Raw genomic sequence first — 17,095 nt, forward strand, 5'->3', positions numbered from 1 at the left:
ACTAAGGAGACACTGAAGTATTTATTCATTTGGTAAATATTTATCAACTGCCCAGGTTGTGCACTGAAGCACTACCCAGAAGCCATTGCACGGGATGCTTTTGTCCCAGCTGTGCTGCTCATCGTATGGATCCCTGCATGAGGTCCCTGGGGCTGCCATTCAAAGTACCATAGACTGGGTGGCTTGGAACAACTGAAACTTGTCCTCTCACGACACCAGAAGGTGTCGGCGGGCTGTGCTCCCTCTAGGGAAGGATCCTTTCTGCCTCCTCCAGTTTCTGGTGGCCCCAGCCATCTTGGCTTCCTTGGCGTGTTGCTGCATCCCACCCTTTCTGCCTCCATCATCACGTGGCCTTCTTCCCCGCGTGTCCCATTCTGTCTGTTACAAGAACACAGTCCTTGGATTTCGGGCCCACCCTACTCCAGTATGACCTCTTCTTGATCCTTACTTTGGTTATCTCTGCGAAGACACTCTTTCCAGAGAAGGTCACATTCAGAGCTTCTGAGTGGCCATGAGTTGTGGGGGTCACTGTTCAACCCACTACAACTCCCCAGAGTGACTTGTCCCTTGTGCCCAAACTCCTGTCTTCAGTTTCAAGGGCTGTACCTGGCTCCTGAGGTTCCAGGATTTGGCGATTTTATTTGTGACTTTATAACCTTCAGGAGCACTGCTGTCATTTCAGACCAGATGATAATTCCATTTGTCTTTAAATGCCGGCAGCTTCATCCTCCTAACAGTTTGGGTCATCCCTTGTGGCCCCTCGTTCTGCCATGTTGGGGAGATGTGGACACAAGGACTCCACACTAGATCCAGGGCCCCTGGACCTCAAGGTTTTGATCCAGACAGTAACATTTTTCTACCCATCTTCCAAACCCACATCACTTCAGCAAACGCAAATTATACGAACCAAGGACCAGCAACTATGGTCTACAGGCCAAACCTGGCCTGTCACCTTTTTTTTTTTCTAAATGAAGTCTTATTAGAGCACAACCAGGATCATTCTGTGTGTGTGTGTGTGTGTGTGTGTGTGTGAGCAATGGCCACTCTTGTGCCAGGACAGCAAAGTCTAGTAGTTGTAATAGGACCAGGTGTACCCCAAAGTCTCTGGTCCTTGGCAGAAAAGCTTTGGCGACCCTTGGCCTAAACACCGTGCACTAAACACTGTGACAAACAGCACATGGCAAACAATGTGTTAATCTAGGAAACACATTCATGTGAAAACCTGGCACGATCTTGAATAACTTGCATTCTGGAAGTTGCATTCTGGCCACAGTGAGCCGAGCATGGGCTCACTGTCGAGCCTCACACTCTCACAGGCTCCCCTGGTTTTAATAAGACTTAGGCTTCGGAGCACTATTATTTCTGCCTGTGAACAAGGAACTGGCCTCTGAGTCAGCTTTCCCACTCTGTGACCAGTGGACTCTCTCCACAAAGAGCCCTAGTCCAGCGATTTCCTCCCACTACCACTGAAGTGACCCACTTCCTGGCTTCAGATTGGAACAAAGTAGTGTGTGGGGTGCAGATGACTGGTTCCAACGTTGGGGAAAATTGTAAATAAGACCTCGATTAAGCAACTTCCTACAGAATAATTCCAAAAGTCAGGGAATTATTGGGAAGGCAGAGAGTTGGAGACCCAGAAAATAAATACACGTTGGAAATTCTCCATCTCCTTCTTCCCTAAAAGAAGAAAGTGGGGGATGCCAGTCACCACGTGCCTCTGAGGACATCTAGTGGTAAGGACTAAGTCAGGGACCTGGGAACCTGCCATAGGCGCAGGCAACACATCCACGGATCCGTCCTGTGGCTCTCAGGGTACCAAGGGCTTTGGGAGGGGAATGGGAGTCCTAGAATATTCCTCGTCGGTGAAGATGGGGTTAAGCCAACACTCAGAGATAAACACCCACACACTGCTCTCTGCTTTCTTCCTTCGTTGTTAGAGGTGGGAGTTCCTGGGCTGCGGAAGCATGTGTAACGTTCTGGCAGTCCGTCCTGGGCACTGCGGGGCGTGGTGTGTGCCGTGCTGCTCAGGGCTCCCCATGAAGCAGAAGTGGGGAGACTCCACTTAACAGCTGGGGGGACATGCACAGGACAGGGGTGCACCTGCCCACAGAGCCACCCCCTCTCTGCAGTTCGCATATTTAACAGCTTCTCAAATGCCAAGAGCAGTCGGTTCTTAAAGAGTGAAGACCGTTTGCCCTTGAGCATTTTCATGGAATGATTTTTTTGTATCAGCTGCCACGTTGTCCCGGTATGAAGTGAGTCTTTTGGGGGTGCCTGCGTGTCTCAGTCGGTTATGCTTCTGCCTTCTGCTCAGGTCATGATCTCAGGGTCCTCGGATGGAGCCCTGCGTCAGGCTCCCTGCTCGGTGGGGAGTCTGCTTCTCCCTCTCCCTCTGCCACTCCCCCTGCTTTTGCTCTCTCTCTCTCTCTCAAATAAATAAATCTTTAAAAAAAAATGAGTCTTTCTGTATAGAATTTTTAAACTACCTATTTGAAAGATATATGCATCTGGCTGCAAAGAAATACACTTTTATGCTTTCTCATCGGCAAGGATCTCTAGGAACAGAAGGCAGCACTTCTATACAGCCCAAGATAAAATGCTTCTTTACTTCCACTGTGTATCGCCTTTTTCCTCCCTTGGACAGTGTCTGGAGATATTTTTGGTTGTCATGACGGTGGGGCGGGGCGGGGAGAGCGGCGCTCTGGGCATCTGATGAGCAGAGGTCAGGGATGCCGGGGTCCAAGTGAAGAACGATCCGGCCCTGGTGGTCCCCAGTGCTGAGGGAGAGAAACCCTGCTCTAGGAGGACGCCCTTGTTGTTTGGGGTACAGTAGCTCCCCAGATGGCAAGCATCCATCAAGAGCTTGTGACTTGCTGGATAAATGAGTAAACAGTTGTCTGAGCCCTGGGAAGTCATTCAGCCGGATCAGCCTGGCCAGGGGAGAAGCAGTTAGTCGTCCCAGCCAGCCATTGAGAAGTGCCTGCAGAGCTGAGTTTTGGTTTTATATTGGGAAAAACATTTCCTGCCCCACCCCCTCTCTTTCTAGGAGCAGCTGGGCCCCCGTTTCCCTGTCCTCCTTACACATTTGAATTTTGAAGACCGTAGGTAATAACCACTCGCCGATCTTGTGCGTGTCTGATGTTGCCTCTTGGGGTTTCGTGATGGCAACCCTGCTCCACTCAATCTCTCTCCACCTTTCTTTAGAACTGAGCATGCAGAATTCAGAGGGTGGATCCGATTCGCCAGCTTCTGTGACTCTGTGTCCGTCAGCGGCAGCCCAGGCCCCCGCGGCCCCGCCGGTACCAGCCTCCCCGCAGGTAACAGACCAGCCCGCCTGCTGCTTGGGGAAAACCGGCGTGGCCGGTGCAGGGGCGGGGGGCACATCCTCTTAGGTTTTGAAAAACACGCGGGTCAGCAGAGAGAGCTTTCCCAAATTAACATGTCAGTCGCTATTTGTTGAAAAGGTCCCACCAAGGACTCAAGGATACAAACACGAAAAGAAACCAACTTAGTCTCTTCCTCTCGTTTAATGGAAGTTTTCTCGTACCTGGGAATTAACCCTGTTACCCAGGAAGACTTTGTGGATAAGGCAAAAGATGGGTTAGAATTCTAGCATTAGAATGGATATATTCTTTAAGATTTGCAGAGAGAGGGGTGCCTGGGTGGCTCAGTCAGTTAAGCGGCTGCTTTCGGCTCAGGTCATGATCCCAGGGTCCTGGGATGGAGCCCCGCATCAGGCTCCCTGCTCAGCGGGGAGCCTGCTTCTCCCTCTCCCTCTGCCTGCCTGCCGCTCGCCCTGCTTGTGCTCTCTCTCTCACTATCTGTCTCTGTGTCAAATAAATAAATAAAAAGTCTTTAAAAAAAAAAATCTCTAAAATTTGCAGAGAGACTTTCCACATGAAGGCTCCTGACTTCCAGGTTTCTGCCATGGATGGAAATACATCATAGACACAAACATAAAGTTAGTGACATAAGATCACACAAAGCCGAGGGCAGTGGAACAGACTGGAAGCTTGGAGGCGTGTGCAGAGGCCCACTGCGGCTGTGTGACCCCCCACGAGCCGTATTCCAGAAGTCAGAAGCATGACAGAATTGATGAAGCTGAAAACGCCCCTTCATTCAGCAAAAACACAAAGGCAGACCTCAGAGAGGTTTATTCATTTTAGAAAGGACAATCAGACTTGTTTAGTTTCTATTTCCTGCAAATACAGCAGCCCCCACGTGGGCCTTGCCAGCCCCTCCCAGGGTGCCAAGGGGGCATGATCAGATTCAGTGGTAGCCTAATTGATGTGTTTCCCTGCCCGCTTGAAGCTGACCCTTCAGCCCTCCATCCCCTGGCTGTCTGGTGCCAGGGGCCCGCCTCCAGGGGCGCACCGTGGCCACGGTGTCCCTCCCGAGTTCCAGGCCTTCCATCCCTGCTAGAGACGCATCCAGCCCGCCCAGGTGTCTCCTCTGCTCCTCGAGCAGAGACTTCCTGCTGCTTACTCGGGGCTCTCCCTTTCCGGAAAGCTGCAAGCACTCATGCTCACGGGCCGCCCTGCCTTCCCTCAACAGCGGGTGCCTCGCTCCTTGCCAGAGAGAGGCATTCCTGCCGCCTCACTTAGCCAGGTGTGCGCCTCCCGCTTCACCTCCCCGCCCTGCGCCCTCCGGCCCAGCTTCCCACCACAGCGGCCATGTTCTGCCACCAGCCCCAGCTTGGTGCCAGGGCCGGGGGAAGGTGGTGTGGACAGCTGTCTAGAGGGTCCTTCTTTTCACCCAGCCTCTCAGCGTGGTGCCAGGGACAGCCCACGTCACCTTGCAGAACAGACCCCAGGGAGGGAGAGCTGCTGGGGGCAGGTGAAGGTGCGTGTGCTCGTGCACGTGAACGAGTGTGTGTGTGCGTGCGTGCGTGCACACTGTCCTGTCCTCCTGTGAGTCCTGCTTATGTGTCTGTAAGGTGACAGTGGAGAAGGTAGCAGGGCTCTGGTTGTAATCTGTGTTTGTTTTAAGGGCTAAACTCTGACTAAAGTCTAAACATCCTTCTCTCCTTCCCTTTTAGAGGGTGTTGGTCCAGGCAGCGGGCTCGGCTCCCAAAGGGGCCCAGATGCAGCCAATCTCCCTCCCCAGGGTCCAGCAGGTGCCACAGCAGGTAACCACAGCACAGGGGACATGGGACACGTTAGCCCTTAGCGATCTGGAGCCCTCTCTGAACGAGGCATCCTTTCCTCTTGTTGCCGTTCCTTTGTCTTTAATATCTTCAGTTCTTGACCAGAAGGTTCTTTCGGAAGCTATGTTTAAAAAAAAAAAAAAAAAGAATCTTTTACTGCAGAGAGTTTGCAACAGGCCAAGAACGCTGACGATCTTTCATTCATCCAGAAATTCAGCATTCGGGGTGCAAGCCAGCACCCCGGTAGAGCACTGGGGTACCGAGGTGGACACGCAGACAGAGAAGCCCAGTGTCTGGGTTGAAGGAATGTGGAACTTGCTGGGGAAGCAAGTGCCGTACCCTCAGACCAATGCCATGACCCAGGAAGTGCTTCTTGTGAAATCCAGTGATCCCGGAACAGAGCTTCAGAGCGAGCGCTCCCCAGGCACACAGCTGCACAGATCAGCAGCTCGACAGAGTCCGGGTGACCTAGAGCAGCGGGGGGCAGACCTTTTCTGGAAGAGGCCAAACAGCACATGTTTCGGCTTGGCGGGCTAGCGGCCCCCGACACCACTGCTGAACTCTGCCTCTGTCTTGAGAAAGCAGCTGTGGATGCAAGCGGCGGGGCGTGGCTGTGTGCCCGGAAAACTTTATTTGCAGAAAGAGGCAGGCCAGATTTGGCCCGAGGGCTGGAGTTTGCGGACTTGAGCTCTGTAACACGCTGAATTAAAATCAGTGCAGGCTCTTGGAACCAGGACAGACGGCACACCCCTCTGCCCAGGGGGTTCCGGCTTAGATTGCTGGTGTGTTTAGAGGCGCTTGTCTGGAGGCAACTGGGGCAGGTTTCGGGGCCATGGGAGAGAAGCAAAGGCTTCTGGCAGGCCCAGCAGGGAACCAGCGGTTCTGTCTCAGCTCCTTGAGGGAGACACGAGCAGTGTCATGATTCCAGAAGCTTCCTCTCTGTGGGGCCGGGCCTGTCCCAGCCTTTCTCTCTGGGCAGCTTGGACTTGCAGAGTGACTTCTGCATCTCCCCCAGCCCCCTAAGGCACAGCCCACCCCTAGCATGTTAGTCCCCGGAACCTTCTCGGGCATGCTCGCTATTCCAGGGGCTTGTGTGTGTGCATCATGCACTGCGTTGGGTTGTCCTAGGAGGTGGGAATCAGCCCCATCCTGCCGCTCCACGAAAAGGCTTAGAGAGAGGCCACGATGAAACCCAGCCCCTGACTCTCTCACCCCAAAAGGAGGTTGGATGAGGCGTCCGTTAAGTTTCCCTCTGTGGTGAGGGTGTAAGGTTCTGTGCGCGGAGCTCGGGCTTCCACCACCTGGGCCAGCGCCCCTGTCTGCTGAGATGCTGAACTGACGTGGCCACAGGTGAAGGCAGGGGCGCGGCAGGCCGAGGCTGGGGGCTTCCCAGTGCCCCTCTCCAGCTCCCACTCCATTCTGCTCAGACTGAAGGTCTCCCTGGTGTGCCTCCCAGGACCCCCGCCCCTCTGGGGAGGGGTGCCAGGGCCACCCAAAGGGGACGTCAGGGAGGCCATGTAGAGTATGACCAGCTCAAGCCCTCTGCCCTGCGGGGGGTGAGGGGTGTCCGACCCCCCCAAGGTCACGTTCTGTCCACAGCTCTGGCTTCTCCTGTCCAGCGGGACCCACCCCTCTGCCCAGTGGCTGGCGGGTGGCAGGGACCGACCGACCCAGCTCTGCTCTGCAGCTTTGCTCCAAGCTGCGAGCTGGGTTCCCCCCGACCCGCCACAGAATGGGGGCCGCCCACCTCGCTCCCCTCGGGCTCCGCGGCGGAAACGAGCCGCCGTGCCCAGAAAATGCAGCAGAGCTGTGGATCGGCAGCATCTCCATTCCCGTGGGGCCTTTTGGTGACCAGTTCTCCTGGTTTCTGGGTTGAAAGCGCCGGCTGGGGAGGGAAATCTGACACGTAGGAGTCACTGTTCGCAAAAGGCACGAGAAGACGCGCCCAGCCGGCCCCTCCAGGAGCCCGCCTTGCCTCACGCCCGGTACCTGCTGTCGTTCCAGGTGCAGCACGTGTACCCCCCGCAGGTGCAGTACGTGGAAGGCGGAGACGCCGTCTACACGAATGGAGCCTTGTACGTGGGTTGCCTCTCCGCCCGGAAGGGCCCTCCTCGCAGACAAGCGTGGGCCGCGTCCAGAACCTTCTCTCACGACTCCCCACACCCCTTCCCATTTGGGGCTGTGTGTGTGGAAACTTCTCCTCCTCCTCCTCTGGGTGATGTTGGAACTGTTACAACAGTTCTAGGACATCAGAGCCCTGTGGAGATTTCAGAAATCACAGGCCTTGGTAGTTCTCACTGCCGTAAAAGGCAGCCTTTCCAACAAAGCAGAACGCGAAACAAAACCCCAGTCCAGCTTTTAAGTCAGAAGATTCAGTCTTCACAATCCAGGCACCATTTCTGTCTCTACCTTCTCGTCCTTGCCTGTGTCCACCTCTGGCTGTTTATGATGTTGCTAAAACTTGATTTTCCATTTGTCAAGGACTTCTAGAGCATTCTGCCTTCGAACTATGTGGTGTTCGGGGCAGAAAATGATACATTTCCCATGAAGCTCATTGCGCTCAAGACGCGAGCCCTTTGGCTCATTTGATTTCCACGACCTCCTTCCAGAAGTTCAGGGATGGGGCATGAGAGTTGGCCACGGTGATGGCCGGAGCTGTGCGAATCTCTGCAGCACAGCCCCGAGGCGGTGCCAGACATACGCAGATGCACGTCAGTGCCTGGACAGCCCAGGAAATCTGAGCAAGGTCTGTAGGTCGCCCCAGCATCAACGTCCTGAGCTTCATCTTGTGCCACAGTTAAATCGGCTGTCACCCCGGGAGGCGGGACAGGGGTGCAGGCCTCCTGGAGGCCAGTCGGAGGGGCCTCGATGCCACCCACAGGGAAGCTCTCGAGACACACCACTAAGCTTCAGGCACCGCCTTTTACTGGGGCCAGCTCTACACGAGCGAGCAGAACCTAAAAATTTGAGTCGCAAACCACAGGGTGAATCATTTAATCCAAACGGTGAAAGAATATCAGACAAATTCTTGGTATCGCTTAGTTCTTTTTATTAGGCAATTTCATTTTGCAAACACTTTCTGTTTTGAAAGAATCACGGACTCTCAGGCAGTTGCAGACTTAGGACCAAGTCCCGTGTGCCCTTTGCCCCGCTTCCCCCAGTGGTGACATCTGTGGCCATAGCACAATACCAGGAGATTGGCATTGCGATGGACTGTCAGCTAGCCCGCGGGCCTAATTCACACTTAGCAGCCTACATGCCATCGCATGCGTGCGTGCGTGTGTGGTCTAGGCCATTTTACCCCGTGTGCAGATGGCACGTAACCGCAGTAAGATACAGAATCGTTCCATCTCCTCAAAGGAGCTCCCCCATGCAACGCCTTTACACACTTAGAATTTTTCAGTGATAGTTTCAATGAGTCATCCTGTGATCCTTAATATTTCCAGAAATGATCACTTTGAACTTTGCACTGCCCTGACATTTCATGTCTGAATGACCCCGTGTGCTTGGTGTCGAGGGGCTCCAGCTTTAACGTGAAGTCTTGCTGGATTCCCGTGGAGACTCAGACGAGGCCCTTCTCTCTTCCTGACAGACGGACTGCCTATGCCTACAACCCCGAGCCTCAGATGTACGCCCCCAGCAGCGCAGCTTCTTACTTCGAGGCCCCGGGCGGCGCCCAGGTGACCGTGGCAGGCTCCTCCCCGCCAACGGTCCCCTCGCACAGCATGGTGGGCATCACCATGGATGTCGGGGGGAGCCCTATTGTCTCCAGCGCGGGAGCCTATCTCATCCACGGGGGGATGGACAGCACCAGACACTCCCTGGCCCACACCTCCCGCTCATCGCCAGCTACGGTATGTACGAGGCTCTCGGGGGCAGCAGGGTAGACCCTGAATAGACCCTCCTCAGCAGCAGGAATGCTGAGTGGAAGGCAGCCTGGGGTGCTGGAGCCGGAGCCCTGCCACCTGGAAGGGCGTGTGATCCGAGGCAAGTGTCCACCCCTGGGAACCAGATACTCTGTGGTAGACAGAGAGGGCAGAAGGGCCCTCCTGGGCTGCTGTGGAAATGGCATCTGAGCCCAGCATCACCGTGATGGGGGGGTACCCCCACCATTGGCATCGCTCTCCCAGAGGCCCCGGGCCCATCCATCCGTGTGACTGCTGGAGCGAACTAGGCACAGGGCAGTCCCGCTTGGGAACTGCACCCACTCATTGCCGCCATGCCCCTGCCCCAGACAATTCCCGACCTGCTTTAAAACTGTGTCTGCTCTTAAAGTCTATTTTCCGTGCTTACTTTTATTTCATTTGGAAAATTAACACAGAGTAAAACTGACCCATTTTGGCATGCAGCCCTGAGGTTTGACGCAACGACCTCGTGTCACTGCGGCCACGGTGAGGGTGCAGAGCGGCTCCTCACCCTAAAATCTCCCTCCTCCCGTGACCCACAGCCCCTGGCAATGCTGATCGGTTGTCTGTCACTCTAGTTTTGTCTTTTCGGGAGTGTCGTATACACAGAACATACAGTCGGTGACCGTCTGAGGCCGCCTCTTTCACTCGCGGTGGTGCCTTTGAGACCCATTAACGTTGTCATGTGAATCAGTGCTTGCTTCTTCTTTGCTCCTGGGTAGGGTTCCGCCATGCCACAGCTCCTCCATCCAGTCACCATTTGAGGGCCATTCGGGCAGCTTCCAGTTTTTGGTGATTATGAATAAAGTCTCTATAAGTACTCATGTACAGGTTTTTGTATGGACATATGTTTTCCTTTCTTTTGGATCAATACGTACAAGCAGGATTGCTGGTTCACACGGTAAGTGTATGTTTAACGTTATGGAACACCACCAACAGTTTTCCCAAGTGGTTGTACGGTTTTGCGTCTCCCCCCATCCCCCAGTGATGTATGAGTCCCTGTGTCCCACCTCGTCACCAGCACTTGGTGTTGTCAACCATTCTTCATTTTCGACGTTCTGATGGGTGTGTAGTGGTATCTCGCTGTGGTTGTGATTGGTGTTTTCTTGATTGCAAATGATGTGCTTGTTTGCCTTTCATTATATGCTCTTTGGTGACCTCTTGGTTCAAGTAATTTGCCTAATTTTTTAACTGGATTGTTTGTTTGCTTACTGTTGAGTTTTGAGAGTTCTTTATATATCCTGAATATAAGTCCCCTGTCAGATATGTGACTTGCAAATATGTTCACCCAGTCTTTAGAGTGTCTTTCCATCCAAAATTGTGTAGAGTGTTTTCTCTCACTTCACCATTGTGTTGGCGATTTATATAATTTTAGAATTTTCTATATAAATTTTAGGTCATTCTATCTATGTCTACAAAAAATTCATAGTAAGATTTACATAATTTTAGAATTTTCTATATAAATTTTAGGTCGTTCTATCTATGTCTACAAAAAATTCATAGTAAGATTTTGATTAAGCAGCCTTAGACCTATAGATCAATTTGGGGAGAACTGACGTCTTTCCTATGTCGGGTCTTCCCATCCATGAACATAGTATTTTTTTTTCCCATTTATTTAGATCTTTGATTTCTATCATCAGCATTTTGTAATTTTTAGCATGCAAATTCTGTATGTATTTTGTTAGATTTATGCCTTAATATTTTATGTTTCTGGAGCTATTATAAGTGGTATTGATTTTTAACTTCAGTTTCCAGCTGTTGATTTTTGGCTGTCGGCCTTGCATCCTGTATCCTTGCTGAACTCACTTGTAAGAGCTGCAAGAGTTTTTTGCTCTCTGCAAATAGGAACAATTTTATTTTTCCCTTTCTAATCTGGATGACTTTCATTCATTTTTCTTATCTTTTTGCACTATCTAGGACTTGTAGTACAGTGTTGAACAGGAGTGGCAAGAGTGGACATCTGTGCTTTGTTCCCAATCTTAAGGGAAAATCTTCAGTCTTTCACTGCTAAGTGTGATGTTGACTGTAGGTTTTCTTAGATGCCCTTTTTCAGGTTGAGGAAATTCCCCTCTATCCCTCGTTTTCTTCAAGTCTTTATCATAAATGAATATTAATTTTTATCAAATGCTTTTTCTTCATTGATATGATCATGAGATTTTTTTTCTTCTGTAGACTGTTACTGTGATGGATTACATTGGTTGATTGTCAGTTAGAAAATAATTTTGTCTTTTGGTGTGGGGCTAATAATCTCCTGAAATAGAAGGTGATGATCTTGTCTCATCCCTGTCCTTTTGGTCCTGATGTGCTTTGGGGTCACCTGACATCAGAGAGCTTCCCGCCCCCCACCGGGTCTTGCTGTCCTCTATGTCCAGAGTGCTCCGCAGGACCCAGTTCTGTGGGCAGGATGGGGAGAAGTCACTTGCTCTCCAGAGGCTGTAACGCATGGGGCAGTGCCTGGTGTACCAGCTTGCACCTCGCCTCACTCAGTCCCTGCAACCCACCAGGGCCTAGGTACCCACAGGCAACCACACATGTCCTTCCTTGGACGACTGGCCGAATGGACATGAGTTTCAAGCTGGTATCGATGAGAAAGCATTCCTCACAGACTACATTAACTGTCACAAACACGACAGGTTCAATGTTAGCAAATTGCATCAGTGCATAATAACAGCATGTACTAGGATCACAGGTCACAGATCTCCTGAGAAACCACAGCGTTCTCTATGGTCCACACTATCCTGTTGCAAAGAAAGGTGCAGCCCAGACCCCGGGCAACCCGGCTACTGTGGTTTGTCATCTGAGTTGCTTCAGAAGAATCGTATTTTCAGATCCATTGGGAATCCATGAATGGGCTGTGTTTATAGCCCTCTCTGTGCAAGCCCAGGAGTGTGATCATCTCAGAAGGCGGTCTGATTCCTGACCCTGCCCGCACTGTGGTCTATCGACTTGCTTTGGCATGAGAACATCTCCACACATGCAGCAGAGATCTGTGGGGTTTTCCAGGAGCCGAGAACAAGAACAGCCTTGAGACTGCCCCAGAACTAAAACAGGGCTCCAGCATCCGACACTTGAGGCCTCCAGCTTTTCCTGTCAAGAGTTTTGGGACTTTAAGTCGGTTCTGAAAGCAGAGCATGAAGACCAGAGGGAATCACCCATACAGCCTCAGTGAGAGGTTTCAGACTTCTGGGGGCAGATTTTCTTGAGTCTTTATTTCATCAGTATTACATAAATCTTAAAGCTGAATGGCCCACATGAGGAGTTTTGGATAAAACCTTTTGCTGTGGTGCTTTTATTAACCACACAGAGCACAGGCTCTAAACCCAGAGGCTTGCTCTTGCGGTTTGGGTCGTGTCGAGGGGAGGCTGGGGGCTCTCGGGCTGCACCAGGTAGAGACCCTGCCACCCCGGGCTGCAGGAGGCCATGCTGTGCAGACAGGGGGCCCCCACGGGCCACACAGCGGGGACTGAGGAAGACAAATGTTCTAACCAGTTCTTACAATAATAAAAATACAGCATTCCTGCCCATGGGGAGACATGCCATTGCAGTGGTTCATCAGGGCCTCAAGGTCTAGCCCAAGTGAAGGATAAGCTGACCCAGGGGTCAAGTCCCCCCTCTGAGTGGCATCTTTGTGAACTCTTTTTTTTTTTTTTTTTTAAGATTTTATTTATTTATTTGACAGAGAGAGATACAGCGAGAGAGGGAACACAAGCAGGGGGGGTGGGAGAGGGAGAAGCAGGCTTCCCGCGGAGCAGGGAGCCCGATGCGGGGCTCGATCCCAGGACCCTGGGATCATGACCTGAGCCGAAGGCAGACGCTTAGCGACTGAGCCACCCAGGCGCCCCGCGTCTTTGTGAACTCTTTGTTTCCAGGAAATCGGAGTCCTAGCTCATCGGTAGTGGTGGCCCTGGCTACGCAGATCACGAGATCGGGACAGTGTCTGCCCTGGCAACTCCGCTTGGGATCGCCACGCACCATCAGCACATGCTGCGCTGAAGCCAGAGGGGTGAGGAGTGAAGTCACCTCGGAGAACAGCGGCGAGGGGGTTCTGAGCTTTCTCGGGCTGCGTTCCGCTACCTAAAGAGCTTGCATCAGCTTCGTGGCACCTGAATGTGACTTTCAAATATGCCTAGGACTGCACCATCGATTTCTTCCTCCGCCAGATAAAGAAAAACCCTCATGTGTTGGGTTTGAGAAGCCAGAGTGTCAGCAGCCCAGCCCCTTGGGACACTGAGTCTTCTTCTAAAATCCCGAGATCTGGTTCCCAATATTAAAAGTCATAATATAGGGCTCTGGACTGATGGATTCAAGTTCTACAACATATAACCCGGAAATATGTGACTTGAAATCACAGGAATTTCTTTACTGGTGTCATCAGAAACTCAGCTCCTGCTTTCAACACATAAGGAGCATCTTGCCCCTGACCACCAGTACACGTGGGTTCAGAAAAGCCAAATCTTGTATTCACTATCCAGCTCATCAGCACCGAGTCAAGCCGGGGAGACTGTGAATGGACCGTCTGTGGCTCCCTGTGTGTGGCCTGGCTTCCCACACGTGCCCTTCCAATCTCACGGCCACCCTTCCAGGTGGCCCAGGGCGGCGTGCCACCCACACAGGTCAGAGTTCACGATGGATCATTAACCGCAAAACATGTCTTCTCTGTAGCCTGTATTTCCAGCGAAGATGCAGAATATCTCGACTGTACTATGACCTCACGCATGTGCCAAGCATTTGCTAGAAGCTTCCTCATCCTCTGCACATGAGAGCTTTTGTCCAACTGTCAGAGCAAAAACTTTGCAGGCATACGCACATTGTTTGAGAAAGGAATTTTGCCAATAGCGCATCTGCTTTTTTCTCTGACTCAAGTATTTATCATCACTTTTTTCTTTAACTGAATAGACCCCCCCTTTTTTTTTAAGCGCCACTTTAGGTTCACAGAAAAATCAAGCAGGAAGTCAGAGAATCCCCGTAGCCCCCCAACACCCCCACACTCACACGGTTCCCCTCATTAGCCTTTCACGGAAGTTTGGTATGTTTGTCACCGTCAATGAGCCAATCTGGACACACGGTTACTATTAACTAAAGCTCCTGGTCGACATTAGGGTTCGCGCTTGGTGCTATGCGTTCTCTGGGTTTTGACAGACATTCAGTGATATCATCACTTCTGAAGCTGGTTTTGCATGTTTCTTTGTGAAGGTGGGAGCAGTACCTGGGTTTACTCGGGAGCACTGCTCTGAAAGAGAGATCTGAGATTTTCATCTCTCTTCCGCCTCCAGTGACAAAGCTAAAGAAGGAGAATGTCATCCTGGAAAGAAAGCACTCTTTGGCACTTACTCGGAGAAGTCGCAAATAATTTACCAGGGAAGTCGTTCCTGTTCGGGGTAATACAGACCCGCTTAGAATGTCAAGGGCGAGTGTGGACAAATGGGCCGTTCGTTGATCTGATAAAATCCTCTTCCACTCTTCGCCCATTTCTCATTTTCTGGTACTTTCTCTCATTGCTGTGTATGCAAAATGACCACAGTGTGTGTCTCTGGACTGGATCCTGGTCCTGAAAAAGGACACCAGTGCAGTGGTCATCACATTCAAATGAGATCTTTCATTGACTCATCGTGGTGAATGGGGGTTGATTTCTGGGTCTTGATCCTTGTGCTGAGATCATGCGAGATGCTAACATCTGGGAGGGCTGGCTTAGGGTATACAGTTCTTGGTGCTATTTTTGCAACGTTTTTGTAAGTCTGGAATTATTCCAAATGAGAAGTTCACATTTTTTTTAATTGAGTAGACCTCTATTGTTTAAAGCTCTAGGAATTACGAGAACTGAGCACGTCAGCTGCTAAAAATGATTACCAGTAGCACTTAGGACACTCACAGTATCGTGCAGCCAGCCCATCTATACCCATGTCATTTTTAAAAATCGGTTTAACAATAAGGTCTAATACATCCGTAATGTGTAATTCTTGGTAGAATTATGGGGCAGCGGGGAGCAGCAAACTACAGCCCCGCAGCCAAATCCAGCCAGCTGCCTGGCTTTGTAAATAAAGTTTTATTGGCACACGGCCACACCCATTCCTTCACTTGTCTGTGGCTGCTTTCCAACTACAAGGACAGAGTTGAGTAGTCGTGGACAGAGACTGGCCCACAGAGCCCAGAATATTTACTATCTGGCCCTTTACAAAAAAAGTTTGCCAACCCTTGAGCTATAAGAACTGGCTCAGAAAGATAATCACAGAAGATTAAGTGATAAACACAAGTATCAGAACTGAATACGTAGCACAACCCCAACTGCAGAGAAAATCATGAAAGCCCATGTAAATCTGATAAAATGCACCTGAGAGGACCCACACCAGGCTACTGGTAAAGGCTTCTCCTCCTATGTGGGAGTTGGGTGGGGCTGGGGAGAAGTTGAGGCAGGGCTTGAATGGGGTGTGCCAGTCCAGGTGCCCAGGGCACCAAATTTAAGGAGGTATTCACCTCCACCTGCCAAGCTTGCCCTGACACGATCTTGAGGATGAGCACCTCCTTAAGTCTGGAGCCCTGGGTGCCTCGTTGGCCCCACCGCAGTCCTGGCCCTCAGTGGAGACTGTTCTCTGTTGTAATCAGATTTTCCTACAGCAAGCATGTAAAATATTACTTACATATTCTTAAAATGTTTAATTAGCAAAAGAAAAGTGGGCAAACAGATTTACAATGCCCTGTTTTCTCAAGCCAGCCTCCCCGTCCCCAGGGGTGAGCCCCAAGATTCTCTCCACCTGGCCCTTCACTGCAGGCCGTTTCCTTTCTGCATGCAGAATTCTGTGATTTATATCCCTGCCCTCAAAGTTCCAGCAGTGTCTCTTTCTTTCTTTTTAAACTACTCTCCATGTTCTTTAAAGATCCAAAAGGGTTGCTCATAAAGCATTTATACTTGTATTTTCTCTATGGTCACATAACTAAGCTAGATCTGAGGATGCAGGGTTAACCCTAGCATCTTTCTGTCCTTGTCCCCACTCCTCCCTGGCCTTTCCAGAGACATCCCTTCCTTTCCCACTGCTAGCTCCTGGAGGCATGGTCCCGATGTCAGATTGCGGCAGACCCAGTCTGGAGATGCCGCCGTTGCTTCAACAGTGGTCATTGCTGGCCCTTGGCAGGGGCGACCCCTATCTGGTGGGCCCGTTTAATGAGATTATTATGTTATAAATGGAATGGCCACTTGGGCATACACTCGTGAACTCAGAGAACTAACCTCCACCCTCCATTAGGAGGCCCCAGTACAGTCCTTACATCTTGGTGGATCTTGCTAGATTATACATGAAAGGAGAGGAACTTTCTAAATAGTTGGCTTATTTTAATATACTTGGGAGCTACTAAAACTTGTCTGCTATCTGCTATTACATTAGGTTCTTGAGACACTATATCTTTGATCGCGAGTCCTTACATATTTTCTGCCCTCCTTCTGAACAAGCCCTTAAAGCACGATATGCGTCCGTTCCCCCCCCCATATTCTGTTAATAATTCATGTAGCAGAAACAGATGATATTAAGTGGCAAGGAATACTGCTGCAGGGCATCGAATCAAAAATAAAAATTAAGCTCTTGATAAGTCAAGAAACAGATGCAGGAGCATATGCACAATACCAAGATGGAAGGAAACTGCGGAAGTTCAGAAACCGGAAATGATTTTCGCGAAAGCTGCCTGGGCCTGGGGTGGGGTGGGGCACCACTACGTCCGTCCTTGGCTCCTCCTTACTGTTTGATATGTGGGCCTGTGGAGATAGCACCCTGATAAGTATCTTTAAATAGCAAAAAGTTAAACTCCGGTCAAATATAAAATCAGTTTTTATTTTAAACATATTTAAACACTAACTTCTCCAGCCACTGAGGGGACTGAACAAAGCGTTTGTACTTGTGCAGTGAGAGTCGCTCTGGCAAGTGTGTAAGGAAGACTAGGACTTGAAGTCAAGTGCAAGATGCTCCTTGTCCACGGATGCAGGGCTGGGAGGTGGCGCCATGGCGCCCTCTGCTGGACAGACGCGCGCACTGCGCCGTCAGCGCTGACTCCGGGGCGG

At 51.0% G+C, this 17,095-nt stretch overlaps 1 protein-coding gene across 9 annotated transcripts in view; it reads left to right on the forward strand.

Moving 5' to 3' along the window:
- Positions 1 to 17,095, forward strand: part of RFX2 (regulatory factor X2) — an 89,388-nt gene that overhangs the window by 45,934 nt on the left and 26,359 nt on the right. For 7 of the 9 annotated variants that reach the window (XM_054504998.2, XM_064572502.1, XM_064572503.1 and 4 more), the window contains exons 2-5: positions 3,205 to 3,317; positions 5,039 to 5,128; positions 7,151 to 7,221; positions 8,739 to 9,000. In XM_054504998.2, coding sequence (XP_054360973.1) covers positions 3,213 to 3,317; positions 5,039 to 5,128; positions 7,151 to 7,221; positions 8,739 to 9,000 — 528 coding nt within the window. In that variant the 5' untranslated portion in view covers positions 3,205 to 3,212. Of the gene's footprint in view, positions 1 to 3,046; positions 3,106 to 3,204; positions 3,318 to 5,038; positions 5,129 to 7,150; positions 7,222 to 7,652; positions 7,893 to 8,738; positions 9,001 to 17,095 lie in introns of those variants that run through there. The other 2 variants (XM_064572489.1, XM_064572508.1) reach the window with 2 other exon arrangements.

This window comes from Mirounga angustirostris, unplaced genomic scaffold (genome assembly GCF_029215605.1).
Source record: "Mirounga angustirostris isolate CCGP_5_RB_7025 unplaced genomic scaffold, mMirAng1.0.hap1 SCAF_1, whole genome shotgun sequence".
Taxonomy (NCBI): domain Eukaryota; kingdom Metazoa; phylum Chordata; class Mammalia; order Carnivora; family Phocidae; genus Mirounga; species Mirounga angustirostris.